Here is a 16,230-nt window from a genome sequence, read left to right on the forward strand (position 1 = left end):
TTCAGATATAGTGAGAGCGCCACCTAGTGGCAACAGGAAGTAAGCGCTGCATGGTGATTTTAAGCAGATTTATGTGAAATTTTCATGTTGTGGTCCGCACGTGTTACGCTGGCACGTGACGCGGCCGCAGCACACCCTGAGTTGCGTGGAGTGCGAGGGCCCGTTCATCGCTGCTTGCAGCTTCAGTTTAAGTTTCTTTTACTAAAGGCACATAGTTTGAACTCAAATGGGCATGACAGTTTCCAGTGGTACTGGCACTGTTGTTGCAAAGGGACCTAAACTAATACCTCCATCCTCTGTTACTGATATTAGCTCAGGTTAGCGTAGTAGATGTGCAGGTTTTACACAATGAAATGGAATAGAGAGAGAGCTCAGTATGTGGAACGCATACAGTAATTTGGCTTTGGTCAGGCAATGCTGCGGAAAATGTAATTATAATTTTTAGTTGAAATCAACTGTGTGTCAAAAGTGTGATGTTTTAAGTCTTTTCTCGTTATAAATTGTCATTCTAGGACTATTATCATTGTTGTCATCAGTATGTTTTGGTTGTCGCCATGCATTCTTTGCAACATCAAAGATTGTAACCTCATGAATTCATGATTACTACTATTAAGAAAATCTACCTGATTGATAAAGTCTTATTAATGTAGTATTCAAGGGAGTATGCCTTTTATCTCTGTGTACGTCACAGCCCTAAATCCTCTGTTTTCCCCCATCAGGCTTAACTCCAAGTGGGACCTCAGGAGGTTATGCAAGACTTTGGGAGCTGTAGCACTGCCCAGGATGGTGAGTGTTGTGATGTTTGGTTCAGGTATTTTAGCCATAATCACACAGACCATTATATCTTATATAATAATGCTTTTGTGCTTTCTTAGACTCCTCCGACTCCAGATGAGATGGGTCACTGTGACAGCGTGTACCTGACAGAGGTGGGAGACACTCAGGTGGTGGTCTTCAAACATGGTAAATCCCTCTTTGATCTAGTCTTGCAAGACTTTGTTTTAAAACCGGATCTTTGCTTCATATGAGTTTGAGCCTTAATGTATTGTTTGGTCTTGATTGTTTTTAACAGAGAGAGAGGACGGTGCCATCTCAACGGTGGTGATCAGAGGCTCCACTGACAACCTCATGGACGACATTGAGAGGGCTGTAGATGATGGAGTCAACACCTTCAAGGTCCTGGTCAGGGTAAGTCAACAAAATGAGCCACTGCAAGAAGTCTACTCCATTTACTGTTTGGCCTGCACAACAGCTACAGTTTCTGTGTCATTTATCTGTTTTCTTTATCTCTAGGACAAACGACTGATACCTGGAGCAGGAGCCACTGAGATTGAACTGGCCAAACAGCTCACCTCATATGGAGAGGTATGCAGATTTGAGTATAAGTGGAAGTGTACCAGGTTCAGACCTCAGCCTGCCTTGGTTTTGCCCCTTTTTCTCTGATAAATTGCAGAAACATGCCTTCTCTTTTTCTTTGTAGTCCTGCCCGGGTCTGGACCAGTACGCCATTAAAAAGTTCGCTGAAGCCTTTGAGTCCTTGCCACGTGCGCTCGCTGAGAACTCTGGTGTGAAGGGGAGTGAGCTCATCTCTAAGCTGTACTCTGCACATCACGAGGGAAACAAAAACATGGGCTTCGACATTGAGGTGTGTATGTGTACATGAAAATAACTAATACTTGATTTTATGAAGTAATATTGTCTTAAAAATCCAGCCCATGGTAGTCCTGTTATTAACTCAATATGAATTTCAGTCTGCTAAATGGAAAAGGAAATGGCTAATAGCCAAACATCTGTCATGTAATATTACTGAGGCATTAGGTGAGGTTAAGAGTCCATTATGGCGTTCAAAAATGTAGCCTGTTATTATGCTTAATGAAACACATTTAGCTTGTGGCTACCACACTTCAAAAACAGATGCTAGTAGAACAGTTCATGCTACCTCTCAGTTTTCCTGAATGCGGAGCACCCCATTGCATTTATTTCTGGATATGTCAAGCTACTTGTTCCTGTGTTCGTCTGGTTCTGATGACTGATTGCGTGGATGTGATGTTGTTTTCAGGGTGACGGCCCCGTTCTGAAGGACATGCTTGAATGTGGCATTGTGGAGCCTTACCTGGTCAAACACTGGGGCATCAAACTGGCCACCAACGCTGCCATCACAGTGCTGAGGGTCGACCAGGTGTGTACACAAACAATCACACAAATACTTAGGACACACGGATCAACAAGAGCAGCCAAGATTTTTATAGAATTTTATTTTTAAAAAAAGACCAAAACAACAATGCGTTCTGTGGACCTCAACCCAAAGCCCATTCATTTCTAATGGACACGCAAGTCTTTAAATTTCTTTTCATTTATTTCAATGACTAAGTAATTTCTTTAAACAGCTGGGCAGTTTTAAGCTAACATGCCACAAACAGAAGTTTACAGTGCATTTGTCTTTTCAGCCACAGATAAATAAATATTTAGTGTTTTTTGAAAATAGGGTACATTGTCCATGTTCATTATAACAAGGAACATGTCACCCAGTGCAGCTATATTGATGTTTTTAAATACTTTTTGGACAATGTGGAGGTACAGAGGTATGACCTATATCAGGCAACACCTGTTAATAAGATCAATGTTGTTTTGGGTCTTTTCATGGCATTTGTTGACAATAATAAATATAGAATATTGTCACATAGTGCTAATCAATCTGATGATCATTGGCATTTTGCTATTATTAAATTAAATAATTTAACCGTGTATTTTTATTTACCTTGAGGGTTTTTCACTATAAGGATTTTAACTGTCAAACAAAGTTACAAAACATGTCAGGCCCTGTCTTTATCAGTGATGTGAAACAGATACAGGTGCAACACACCAAACTGGTGAGGACCCTGGAGTCGTGTCTACATTCCAGGGTTTTATTTATTTATACATTTCTTTCTTAGCGAAGGATCCGGCTTTTACATTTTCCTATGTTCCTCTCTAACGTTCTTCTGAAATTCAACAGGTGAAGTGTTATTGGGAGGGCCTTTGTGAATCAGTAGTCTTCAGGTAGTTAACGTTAGAGTGTGTGTATATATGCAGATCATCATGGCTAAGGCTGCAGGGGGACCCAGGGCTCCCAAGCAGAGAGGCCACTGGGACAAGGACAGCTGGGAAGAAGAGCCTGATCATTTTGATTCCCACCATTAGAGGGCGCTCACATACACCCTCTGTCAGTAGGTCCTGGAATGAGCGTGTGTTTTTTTTACTCACTCGGATGTACTCACTCGCTCACGGGACACTGGAGTTGTCTGAACTGTTTGTTCTCTTGCCTGTCACTACTAACACTGGGTGTGATACAGAACTCACTGCAGAGGCATTTTCTTTATAGCTGCAGCAGATTCAGCAACTTCTCAGGTGTTTGAGTAATACCAGGTGTGTCACTGACAGCGGACTAAATCACTTAAAGTCTAAACTTGCACAAAACGGATAGAGTATGGTTTGACAGCATGCTGCATGCACTCATGACCTCTTCTCATTTCAGTGAACGTCCTCAGGCAAGTGCAGAATTTAAAAATGTTGCATGTAACATGATTGAATAAAAAGGGAATATGTAGATGAGATGCACAGCTTCAGAGACTGAAAGTGGTTTTGTTGTCTGAAGGGGAATTTTTCCCAGTAAGATGTACTGATCACTATGAAGCCATTTTAATTTATCTGAAAGAAAGAGTCTCAAGATCTCAGCCCACTTCCTCAGTTACTAGTACAGTGTGAGAATATCTACACCACCTTCAAGAAAATCCCAGATGAGGCCATTCCTTGTGGAAATTGTGTTTCATCACTCCACTAGGGCTTCCACTGTCGGTTCCCTTTATTTTTACTATTACAGTAAATCTGAAGGTTAGACTCATAACTCTGTTAAATGTACAGAGTGCCGGAAATGCTGTGGTTAATCCCAGCATTGAAAATAACTGGATCAGAGCTTTCTTTAAAGGCCATTTCATTTATTTATAATATATAATCATTAATCACCATAAATTGCTCTCCTTAGGATCTATTAAATCACTTATTTTACTTTGAAAATGGAGGCCATAGTCATTATCTGAGCACAACAGTTTTAGCAAAGAATCAATTGTAGCCACAGTTTGGTTATTGGCATTGAGGGAGCATTTTTTTTCCAATGCTAACTTGTTACCGTCTCACAGGTATGTTGCTGCCTCAGAGCGTGGATCTCAGTCCTTTTTTATTTTAAGTCAGAAAGTGACTGACTGCTGTCTTTTCATCCTTTCAGATCATCATGGCCAAACCAGCAGGGGGACCAAAACCTCCCCAGGGCAGGAAGGACTTCGATGAGGATGACTGAATCTGAAGCCGTCCAGCTGATGCTCCTATAACCCTGAATGCTCCCACATGGATTCACAAAACCTTTTTCTGCTTGTTTATTTAAAGCTCAACAGTTTGGTTTATTTTGTAGAAATGACCACACATTGATTGTCAAAGTAATATGTGAAAGTCAAATGTATGGATGGCACTGTTCGCTTTTTGTGTTGGTCCCAAATAAAAGGCACTTGCGCTGTCACCATGTCTTGGATTTTGTTGTTCCTTCTTGTGCAACTCATTTTTTAATCTGTTGATGACAAAATGAGATTTCTAACCATTCAACAAGAAAAAAATGAAGAAAAAAAATAAAGTTGGGATGTGATTCGTGCCATCATGGCCCAGACCCTCCCCTTGAAAGCTCATCCATCAGCACCATGCAGGGCTCCTTGCTTATGCTACAAACATGCTTGAATTAACCTTTGATGCTGCCCTGGGGGGTTGCTCTCAACGTCGTGATGAAGCAGCAGAAATTATGCATGCACTGGTTTATTTTTAGAACAAGAATTGAACAGAGAAGTCGATTTGAAGATGTGTCACAGTGCGCCATACAATGCGCTATATAATGCATTCACAATTGTATCGATGCGTGCATTTACTTGTCCCCTGCAAACTTAAAAAAAAAAAAAAAAACACGCTCTGAGGCACATGCAAACGACAGTAGAAATAGTCAAGTGATTAGTGGGGTTGATGTCTGCAGCGGTAAGTGCAGAGAGCAGCAGGGGGAGCTCAACTCCACCAGGTTGCAGTCTCATTGGATGCCAAAGCTGTGGGCGGATTTGCGCTGACGTTCTCGGGATTAACTTGTTTTCATGTCGCCATATCTATCACATTTTGCACCGGATGCCCCGATCAGCTGCAGATTGCTGCTACAGAGTGTTATTTAGCTTCTTAAAACCTTGAATCGGTCCTTGTGTGCTGCGCATGAAACTGTGGGTAGGCTACCGTGAAGTGCCTGGATGAGGAGCAGGTGTCGCCCTGAGCTTACAGTGCTGATGTCCTGTCACACTGATGGGAGCCGACGGCAGTAAAACCAGGAAGGTGAGTTGAGTGAAATTCCTGGTTGCTATGGAGTGACGCACGCTGGTGGGGGGGGGGTTTCCCAGTTTCCAGTTTCCAGTTTCCATGGCGATGATTTGGCTCCCCAAATCTCCAGACTGTAAGAACGACAGTACCAATCATGGATGGCAATGTTTTAGCGTTTTCTTTTGCTGCAATCTAATTTAAGTGTCACCAAAGTGCAAATTTAATGATAAATTAGTATTTAATTAATATTACACGCGATGCAATGTCTTTAAAATATATTCATCTGTCTTCCAAAGTACCTGTAATCTTGACGCTTTTACTTTGAAGGCGAAATCGACACGCTTCCGCTACATATAAACTCTAATGAACACCTTATAACACAACATGTTCCTGCATCCTCACGTTGCTCAGTGTCTTGTCAAAGAGCGGGCGGATGTCGCATTGATGGCAGTTATTTCTTGCTGAGTGGCTGTAGATGTGTTCCTTCATTTGACTCAGATGATAATAACATCCTACATGGTTGATTACACACATCTTGCACCACAGAGCATCAGATCTGTTGTGCAGCCCAGGGGGAAGAAGAGGGGGAGAAAGGGTTGTGTGACCCAGTGGCTGCAGATTGGTTGTAGACCCAGTGGTTTCCTCTTGTTAAATCACAGGAATGGTTAAGTAAAAGTAATCTGTTGGCAGATGGGAAAGTGTGATGTTCTGGGACTACAGGACCAGAATACACTGACCTCTCCTACCTACGGTTTAAGTGAGACTTACCATTTTGCAGTAAAAAATATTTTCTGCTTGTAGTTGCCCCTATATAGGTCTTGCAGTCACAGGCGATTCTGAAAAGTGAAGGAAATCAGTGACTGAAATAGATTTGGACAAAGCAGGTTGATTTAGAAAGCCTTTATCAGAATATGTCCAATTGCTCAAGTGGAGCTACAGAGTGGGAAAGAGGCTGTAATCCAACAGCAGAGGAGGTGTTTGCACTGAGCAGCTCCCCTGTGTGTGTATTTAAGCAATGCTTAGGCAACTTTGTCTGGTTAAATAGTGAATATACACATATATTTAAAAGTCTCCCTTTGTCCTCCATCGCTCATACCAGGCCTGTTTGCTCATGGGTTTCTGGGCTATGAACTCCCAAAAGGTCAAGTAAAAGAAGGTTGCTTTTAGCATTGCACGCCTGCATTGATGTGATGCAAGTGTTGATACTCGTTCTTGCGTAAAACAGCAAGAACTCCAGTGAACAGTCCCTGGATTCAAAGTTTGTTGATTTGAGATTTAGGAGTTGGCTAAAACATGCAGAAACTTCAGTGAGGTCCTTAAAGATCTTGGTAGTTAGATTTTTTTCAAATGTCTTCCCAGAAAGCATATTCAACAATATGATCCATAATCATTCATAGTAATAACCATCTATCACCACCTATTAACCTGTGCCATAACTGCATCCCCCCCATGTCTGCTATAGAGGTCTGCTGAAGCACCGGAGGATGAGGACTTCTCATCTGGATGGCGTGGCTTACTCTCCAGCATGCGCCTGTCTATCCCAGCAAGCCTCTGTCGCCTGGCCCCACCTGCCATGCGTCTGGGCCAGCGTCGAATGCTCCAAGGCAAGACCCCCGACATCCCAGAGCACGTCCTGAGGTTGGCAGGAGTCGGGCCAGATAAGCTGAGATCGGAGTGGAGCCTGCCGGGGTTCATTGCCATGTTCCTGCCTGAATTCCCCCACAAAACTATGCCTGGGCACGAACACTTTCAGGTAGACCTCAGTTCAACATAGACACCAATAATGTGTAAGGCTTGATGTGATTGGATAATGTATTACTTGTACTATTGCTACCTTTCCACTTGACCTGTCTGATGTTTTCTTTCTCTGTCTATGTCTGTTTTCACTCCACCAGGTGTTGAGTTACATCGCCAAAGGTTCATTTGGACCAATTCTGAAAGTGAAGGACAAGGCCAAACAGAAAACCTACGCTGTCAAAGTGAGTTTCTGCCCGAATCTCACATTTTAACTCTATTTGACTGATCGAATACAATAATTGATCAGACAGTTTATTGAGTTGAGACTATTTGTAGGCCTGTAAAGTTTTAAAGTAAAAGAAATACAGAATGTTTTATGCTGGCAAGATATTTTTAAAGCCCATGATTCCTTGAAATTGACTAAAAAGTACTTTTTAATGGTCAAAATTATGACCATTGATGTCAGGACTTTTAACTGTAGTCACTGAAGCTTTTAACATACACACACACACACACACCAGATTGTTGTGAGTCCTGTGTAGTGTTATTTCATCTCTGTATTTTGTGTTGGCCCACAGGTTATCCCTAAATCAGAGATTCTAAGACTTGGGGTCTTGGAGCAGTCAAAAGAAGAAGTTATTGTCCAGGTGGGTACTGAGAACAGGCCTTAAAAATCATTGTTTTTAGATTTTAGAATACATTTTTCTTTCCATTCAATTATTAATCATTTGCATGCTTAAAAAACCTTACAGTGGATATGTGAAAGCAAAATAAGGATCCGAATGTTAGGTCAAAAGAAAAAGCAATGACATTTTATACACAACTTATCACACAAATGTCAAGATAAATGGATATATGTCAGTACTTTTTTCAGCATCACAGAGAGGAGCACATTGAGGTTTCCCTTTAACTGTTTTTCTTTTTGCAATCAGTCTTGAACCATTTGCACAGATCATATCTAATTCAAATATTTAATGTATAAAAACTGAAAATGAACACAATATATTTATGTATGCAGATGATGTGTTGTTGATAAATAGCTGACAGAAGCTTATGCTGTGACTGGATTCAGACCTCTTGTGATATGTTGTGGGGCACGCTGTAATGAGACTGAGGAGGTGATATGCTACCATTTCTTCCAAAAATGACAATTTTGAGTCTTTTAATCTCACCGCCAAGTCGTCAGTTAAAAATACTAGTTTGACCCAGTGAAGAAAAAAGTGTGACCCTCTCTTTGATCGATGGCCAAAATCGAGATTTTTAAGGTTGATCTTGAACCTTTGCCCACAGCGTCAGGTTCACCATCCATTTGTCCATGACCTCGAGGACTGCTGGCAGACTCAGCGCCACCTCTACATTAGTGAGTCAGCCAGAGACCAGTGACCCAGTTCGACCCAGATCCACTACCCAAACCCCCCCTCACTCCACCTTTTCTCACCTCAACACTGGTAGTCTTGTGCAGAATCTACCCACAAACCCCAACCCAACACCTAGAACATGATAAACAAAAGACAAATAGATTCCAATTAAGTCTTTTTTTGATCTGGTTTTGCCTTGAGACTTAAACTTCAATCCCTATTACCCAGCATCCCCAATCTACCACTTCCTGTGTATCCTGTATCTGCTTTGCCCCCTTTTTCCACTCCTCCAGAGCAGTTACCCTTTTTTTTCCAAATCAGCCGCTGACTCAGAAAGTGTGACCCAGTTTGTTTGCTTCCCCACCCCCTGTGAAAAGAGAGCATGTTAGCCCGGGGACCAGATGTTGAACGCTACTGCAGCTCAACAAGAACACACGTGTCACGTTAAAAGAGATGCCCCTGCTTGCCTAACGGTGAATCATCACTGAATCATTAAGCTACAAATGTAGACATGGGGCACATTTGGAGCAAATCAAAACTATATAAAGCCGGCCTCCTGTATTCTAGAGGGCAGCTGCTTGAGGCCTTCATCTGCAGAAAATGATAGTTGACTGAAAACTTTACACAATGATGCATCTCTGTTGTATCACAGCTTAGTCAGCAATGTCAAGGCCAAACGCTTCCTTTCTTCTTTTGTTGCCGATGCCACCAAACAAATAATGATTACTGTCTCCAAGTAGAGAGGGAAGATCCTTTATTCCAGACACACACACACCTTTTCACCTCCGCACCCCAACCTACTTTTCTTTTAAACTGTGAGCTTGGCAGACTAAAAACATTGTTTGTAGATACAGTAGTTCTACACTATCCTCACTTCCAGATCGCACTCCTCTTTCCTAATTTCTTTCACCAGTGTGTGTTCCACATCCCGCTGACCTCCACTTCCCCTCACACCTACATTACATTACATGAATGAGGCATGTTTTAATGCTGTCTCTACTCCTGCAGTGTGTGACTACTGCAGCACAGGGGACCTGTACACCTACTGGCAGATGATTGGTCAGTTCACAGAGGACACAGTACGAGTGTTTGCAGCCGAGCTGGGAAGTGCGCTCGGTGAGTATGCTACACAATACTAAGGATATTAACATAAATGGTTTAACCTACTCACATAATATACACATGCGCCTTTCTTCTCATATGTCTTAATTAGATCATAGATGTCTGCGAGAAAGTTTCCTGAGCTAACAGTATTCAACCGAAAGTAATTATAAAAAGAGGTCAAATTAAAAGGACATGAGCTCTCAAAGGATCTTCTACAGCAACAAAGCAGTGTCATGATTTTTTAATATAGGAGTGTTGGATTTGAAATGTTTTCTTGTTGAGTTTTGTACTTTTGTTCTTTCTTTTTATTCAGGCTTTCTGCATGACTTTGGGATCATCCACAGAGATGTAAAGGTAAGAGAGGGAGGTAATTCACAAGTTTGGGACCATTGGTTTATTCAAAAATGCAAAACAAAAGCATTTCTTTTAAAAACAAGATTATAGGTATCAGTCTTTAATTAATAAGAAGTTAAGTAAGATTAACATGAGATTTCAAGACACCTCTAAATGTGAAACATAAAATATGTAACAAAACATTCAAAACCAAATGCAAAATAGGAATCATAGCAGAATGTACATCAGCATAATTTCAGCTAACACGTGTTTAAGTGTCTAAGCACAGTGCCAAATCAGTTTTGCACCAAGCACTGCCCTGCTTATATGGTTCATATGTGAACACCCAACTCAGCAGTCTCCATGTGCATTGTCAATGTTTGAAAAAGTCTATGTTTTTAACTTACTAAACAATAAACTGTGTGGTTCCCAGTAAAAAGGCTACATTTGGTCAAATGCAGAGAATGAATTTGTCTGCATGCATCAATAAAGGATAATTTAACTAACTTAACAGACTGAATGCTTTATAATTTAGAGTTTTTTTCTAGTTCAGTTTTGGTTGTAAAGGTTACAGGCTGCAGATCACGTTTTATGACTTTTCTTTTTTGGACTACTAAAATATCCAAACTTGTGTTTAAATAAAAAATAAAATGTGTGACAAGATTATTTTTCTTGATATAGTTCATAAAGTACATTGTTAAAAATGAATGGGTGTCTAATTCAGTCATTTTGGCACATTTTTTTGTAGATGGAGAATATCCTGCTGACAGACAACGGTGAGTAAACACCAGCAGAGAGCAGCATAGCTCTGGTATGCAGGAGGAGAACCTTCCAGAGAACATCCTGACCCTGCACAGCTTTCAGTCAATACACATTAATGCAAACAGTACATCTGTTCGCTGAGAGGGAACAGCCTTCGTATCCAATTACATTCACTAATAAGATCAGATGAAGATGTGAATATTAATAAATATTTAACACCAGTTGTAACCCATGTCGCACATCACGTGCGCATAATGATGTAGAGAAAATGGTCTGTTCTAGGACACCTCCGCTTAGCTGACTTTGGTTTGTCCCGTCGCCTGGAGAGAGGAGGAAGAGCTTTTACCATCTGTGGAACCATCCAATATATGGGTAAAAAATACTCCGTCACATCCACTTCTGTAGCTAATCCCACCACATTACTGCTCTGCGAATGACTCATATTTGTGCATTATTTTAATCTATTATAAAGTCAATATAGTAATGTACAAATATATAGTACATCCAGTGCTGTGAGCGTGCTCTGTCTCCTCTGCAGCCCCAGAGGTGCTGAGTGGCGGACCGTACAACCATGCTGCTGATTGGTGGTCACTGGGAATTCTGCTTTTCTCATTGGTTACTGGGAAGGTGAGGTCTTGTGCTCAGTGTCTTGCATGATAAGCAGATATTACTCACAGTTACCCAGTGACGTAGTTCTGTAAAAGGAAATAGTGTGAAATGCTTTTAGATGCATTACTCAGGAGCTCATTTGAGATATTTGTTGAATTACAGGGTATGTGTAAGTTGTGAGAAAACATTTAAAATGTAATAATCTAAATGTATTCTTATATAAAACTCTGAAAATCTGGCTTTTGAAAGACCCTGTATTTTATGTACCTCAAACTCTCCTCAGTTCCCCTTGCCTCCAGAATCAGACCACTGCAGTATGCTGAGGAAAGTGAGGAGTTTTCCCTATGAAATGCCCCTCAGCTTCAGCCCCCCACTGGCCTTGCTAATAACCGAGGTAATTACACCAAGTTTAATCATGTTGCTACAAAACATTCAAACCTACACACATCTACATGCATTGGTATCTCCTAACTGCTATGTTCAGTTGTCATATTATGACCTACACACATTTCCTTGTCCAGCTTTTGTGCAAGACCCCCACCCGCCGCCTGAGGACCCTCGAGCGTTTCAAACGCCAAACCTTCTTCCATGGAACAACTTTTGACCTCACCTTGCTGCAGCGCCAGCCCGTGGAGGTAACTGATGAATGTCTGGATGTAGCCAGTGTTGTTGTCCAGACTGTTGGAAGAAACGTTCAATATGCAAAGCAAAGCAAAGTGATTTTTACTCGTCCCTGTCCAGGTGATTCTGGAGCTGAGAGAGAGACCAGACCGAGCCGCCAAAGCTCGACGCGGCCTCACTTTGTCTCTGCAGCCTCTCAAAGGCTTCGACTACGACTCGTTCCTCAGCCCTCCCGCCACGCCAGACACACACCTGGACGCCGGCACACAAACTCACACAGCTGCACCAATGCCCGGCCCGGTATTCCCACTGCAGCCTGCTCAGGAAAAAGGCCCACGCAGGGAAGTGTTTGTGTGACGGACTCTGAGTTTACAGTATGGTTATTAACACACTAAAGGTAAAGGCCTACATGTATGTATTGCTGCACACTTGTTCACCCTTACACACAGGTGTGGTACGCCTTCTAAAATGTCTTATTTAGTAAAAGCCTAAATAGCTAATGATGATTTATTTAGATCTATAGTTTAGAAGGGAATGTGTAAAGATCACCACTTCCCCACTTGTCTTGGTGAGTTTTATGGGGGTTTTTTGTGTTGTGCTGGGCACTATTGTTTTCTTTTTGTTACTTGTTTGCCTTTCTCCAATGAGCACCTTTTCAAGCCTACTGTATTTGCTCAACAGTTGTGCAAGAAAGATTGCACTATTGTCCATCTACTTTCAACTTTCCAGCGACTGGTCATGTCTGCCCTGTTATTACCTAATGTTCGACTGCTATCAGATTCACCCCACATGGAAAAGTCATGCTGGTTGAAGACAATGCACTGATTTTTTTTTTCTACAACAAGTTATATGTAGTTAAGTAGGAATCCAACCAAACCCCTTCAACAAAACGAGTATATTTCTGAACTTCTGCCTTGATTTTTTATGTATGATTATGAAACCGTGTTGGCAGAAGTAAAAAGAAACTCCTTGCCTCATGTGAATCTCTACTATAAAACCTGTTCAGTACTGTTATTAATGCTGTGACATAACCTTTCCCACACTTGACTGCCTAAATTGTTTAGCAGCAGAAACGTCTCTAAACTGTGTAAAAGTCACGTGAGCGTCACAACATCACATTAAGACGTGTACGCCTTCAACGTCTGCTTCAGTTTGAATCATTTATTACCTGCAACTCAGGGGAGCACTCGCTGGTTTTCTCAAATCAGCATTGATTTTGACTCCGAGATGACACCCAGCTGTACTGATCCGAGCTGGGACTTTAAGGCTGAACGAACAAAAAGTACAGTTTACCTCCAGTTAACATTTTGATAGAAACAGGGCTTTTTCTATTGTCCATGGCTGCCGTAACCCTAGCCAGTAATCACACCCTCATGCACTTACCTGATCATCAGTTTATATTATGATTTTGTAAAGTATGACCTAATGTGTACCCAGAATGCCTCACATGTGTCATCCTGAGCTTACTTTTTTTCTTAACTATAAACCTCTTTATAAAGTTTATATGAATATTTTGGATGCTATTGGATGTTATATGTTATGTTACAATGTATTTTTGTAATTACCATGTAGCACAGATGTTATATTAAACTATTACTGTACAGCAATCTGACAATTTTGATGTTTTGTGTTTGTGAGATGAGAAATTCATCATTGCTTCACTTTTACCGACAGCTATGACACATTGGCAGGAACATATCATGGTTAAAAAACTACATTTTCTACAGTGTACAGCAGTGGATATTACATGTGTTACAGTTTTGAGGTACTTGTGCCCATTTTATGACATTCCACTACATTTATTTGACATCAATGGCTACTAGATACTTGACATATTAATATTTTAAAAATCCTATAATCAGTAGGCTATATACATTATATCCAACAATAGGTCTATGTATAAAATTGTTAAAATTAGTCCAATATTAATCCAATATTATAAAAATGGCCATTTTGCCTGCTGTACTGAAGTATATTTAGTTCATTATACTAGTAAACTAGTAAAGTGACATTTTAAATGGTTTTACTTGTATTACACTATGATATTGCTACTTTTACTTACGTAAATAATCTAAATACTACCACTGATATTATCCATAGTAGTTATATTTCAGCAGAGCAGTCTATCAAACAACTGAAGGTGCAGTCTGTTATATTAACACACATACTTTCTTTTAAAAAGTTTTATTTTATAGCATTTTAAAATTAACAGAGAACTTGAGCTGCAGAACAAAAGGAGGAGGACTACGATGAGGTCATCACCCGAATGTTTGCTGGTGCACCTTGAAAGAAAAACAAGAGTTTCCTGACAGTAACAAGACCATTTCATCCAGTATTTTTCACTCTTGTCATGTCTAATTGAAAGATGTAAGTCATTTCTTCCACAGAGGGCAGATGGTTGACTGTTCATGAAAAGATCTGTTAGTAGAGGAACATAATCAGGAGGCAGATGTCACTGCACAAACCTTTAGGCATCGGCATCTCCAACGTGGGCTACAAAGAGAGAAGCATCAATACTAAAACCCAGTGTCTTTTACATTAGATGACCTACACAATATGTGGTCAACCAGTACTCAACTCTGTCCCCTCCAGCAAAAGTACTGGGTCCTACTTAATTTACTGCTCAGGAGCTGTGAAAAATTAAACCAATTTTTCCAACAAAAATCTCTACAGGTCAGAGAATCAGTACAGATAAAGGCAGAGGCTTGTAGCCGCACCTATTCAGGTATTTCCATCTCTTTTTCACAACATGGTCTGATATAATTTGAGTCATTTTTCTGCGGATATTGTATCAAAGGAAAAATAGCAAACCTGTGTGTAGGCCAACTTATGAAAATCTTAGTCATTAGCACATTATTCGCAATATATCCATCATACACATCTATAAATATCTGAGTAATTATTCTATGGATACTGGATTGAGACGTTTGATTTCTCACAGAAAAAATGGCAACAAAAACCTTCATCAGTCATTAGCACTGTAGTTTAATCAATCACCTGTTTTTAATTAAGCTTCAGAAACACTTTCAGATGGAAAAACTCCACATCTTTTTCTTGTTTTCTGCAAAGATGCAGAATCATGCAGCATACTTCCTCCGAGCCGTGATAACCTCCCGGCGCATGCGCGTCAGCTTGGTGCCATCATATGACGCAGTGGCGACAGTTCCGCCCCCGGCTCGAGGGTTTTGTAAAGGGTCACGTTGCGCTGCAGCAGTGAAACAGGAGACTCCTCTTCCTCACTCTGCATCCTCAGCACCCAGCTCACCTGCTCTCTCCACAGCCAGACAGCCATCAGCAGGTAAGAACCAGCCCCGAGCTCATCGACCACACAGCTTCAACCCTGTCCTCGTGTCTGTGATCACTAATCCACCATGTTAATAACAGGGATGATAATGTGAATGTGATGCTGCTCTAACTTACACAGCACTAGCCAAGGCTAAGTAACTTCCATCTTCCTTAGCTAGTTAGCCACGAATTAAAAGCAGCTGTTATTAGCTGTGGCTCGTGTGCCGTCGTCTCCTTTCATTTAAAACCTGCACAGTTTTCCCCCTTTGGAGGGATTTTTGATTCAGAGTGGCGTTTTTTCAGGCTGTCGTCGAAATACGCAACAGGAAGGGCGGTAAAGTGTTGACCTTCAAGGATGAGAGTGGGGAGACAAGAAGCCTGTTGCGTCTGCTTTCACTTTTAGTCGACGCAGGTTTTTTTTTTTTACGTGTTCATTCGTGTAAAATGTAGTTAGTAATCCGGAGAACATCTGTGTCAGTGTGTGTCAGTGTGTGTCAGTGTGTGTGTGTCAGTGTGTGTCTGTGTCTCAGCACGTAGACCTCCTCTGATGTGATAGGAGGAGGAGTATACTAAACGTATATATGTATCTAGCTTCACAAATGGTTGCATTTGTACAATCAAGGCTTCATATTATAAGATTAATACTAGAATTTGAGATGCATTACATATTTTGATTTACTCTGTAGAGATGAAATGATTTATTAGTCACCTGGCAGATTAACAGACAATTTAGTAAATACAACCACCCCAAAAAATTCCAATTGTTTTGGCTTCTCTAACGTGAATAAGGTTTTCCATGAGATAAACTGACTATATTTGGGTTTTGGAGTGTGGGTTAGACTAAACAAGTCATTTAAAATATGATGGCTTACAGACTATTAGACCGTGATTAATAGAATAAACAGAGAAAAAAAACTCTGCATAATAATTAGTAATGAAGATAATAGTTACTTCAAGTCCTAAATAAGAGTATTTTAGAGCTGCAACAAACAATTAGGGGTTCACGTTATCAGAAAATAAGTGAAAAATGTCCAAAACCTAAAGATAT

General features: G+C 40.8%; 3 protein-coding genes across 5 annotated transcripts in view; all 3 read left to right on the plus strand.

Annotated features, from left to right (window-relative positions):
- cct8 (chaperonin containing TCP1, subunit 8 (theta)) overlaps positions 1 to 4,561 on the plus strand; it is an 8,286-nt gene extending 3,725 nt beyond the window's left edge. The window contains exons 9-16 of one of the 3 annotated variants that reach the window (XM_035666698.1): positions 720 to 786; positions 876 to 963; positions 1,073 to 1,188; positions 1,294 to 1,365; positions 1,481 to 1,645; positions 2,060 to 2,179; positions 3,073 to 3,206; positions 4,262 to 4,561. In XM_035666698.1, the coding sequence (XP_035522591.1) occupies positions 720 to 786; positions 876 to 963; positions 1,073 to 1,188; positions 1,294 to 1,365; positions 1,481 to 1,645; positions 2,060 to 2,179; positions 3,073 to 3,180 (736 nt within the window). In that variant the 3' untranslated portion in view covers positions 3,181 to 3,206; positions 4,262 to 4,561. The remainder of the gene's footprint in view (positions 1 to 719; positions 787 to 875; positions 964 to 1,072; positions 1,189 to 1,293; positions 1,366 to 1,480; positions 1,646 to 2,059; positions 2,180 to 3,072; positions 3,207 to 4,261) is intronic. The other 2 variants (XM_035666700.1, XM_035666701.1) reach the window with 2 other exon arrangements.
- A 565-nt stretch (positions 4,562 to 5,126) lies between these two features.
- Positions 5,127 to 13,456, plus strand: rskrb (ribosomal protein S6 kinase related b). The gene is made up of 13 exons (XM_035666725.1): positions 5,127 to 5,388; positions 6,836 to 7,126; positions 7,269 to 7,352; positions 7,689 to 7,757; positions 8,401 to 8,470; positions 9,477 to 9,584; positions 9,886 to 9,926; positions 10,654 to 10,681; positions 10,950 to 11,039; positions 11,206 to 11,294; positions 11,560 to 11,670; positions 11,798 to 11,911; positions 12,018 to 13,456. The coding sequence occupies exons 1-13, from the start codon at positions 5,359 to 5,361 to the stop codon at positions 12,252 to 12,254; spliced, it is 1,362 nt and encodes a 453-aa protein (XP_035522618.1). The 5' UTR covers positions 5,127 to 5,358; the 3' UTR covers positions 12,255 to 13,456.
- A 1,581-nt stretch (positions 13,457 to 15,037) lies between these two features.
- Positions 15,038 to 16,230, plus strand: part of aldocb (aldolase C, fructose-bisphosphate, b) — a 10,796-nt gene continuing 9,603 nt past the window's right edge. The window contains exon 1 of the mRNA XM_035666724.1: positions 15,038 to 15,195. The gene's annotated coding sequence lies outside the window, so the exon portion shown is untranslated. The remainder of the gene's footprint in view (positions 15,196 to 16,230) is intronic.

Source organism: Morone saxatilis, unplaced genomic scaffold (assembly GCF_004916995.1).
Source record: "Morone saxatilis isolate NCDOM2014 unplaced genomic scaffold, NCSU_SB_2.0 Contig20, whole genome shotgun sequence".
Taxonomy (NCBI): domain Eukaryota; kingdom Metazoa; phylum Chordata; class Actinopteri; family Moronidae; genus Morone; species Morone saxatilis.

What these genes read in the sequence shown, in the direction of transcription:
- rskrb (XM_035666725.1), top strand. Translation starts at nt 5,359, where the DNA reads ATGGGAGCCGACGGCAGTAAAACCAGGAAG. An exon ending in AGAAAACCTACGCTGTCAAA is followed by an intron (nt 7,353 to 7,688) that starts GTGAGTTTCTGC and finishes GTTGGCCCACAG; the next exon opens with GTTATCCCTAAATCAGAGAT. An exon ending in TGCAGCGCCAGCCCGTGGAG is followed by an intron (nt 11,912 to 12,017) that starts GTAACTGATGAA and finishes GTCCCTGTCCAG; the next exon opens with GTGATTCTGGAGCTGAGAGA.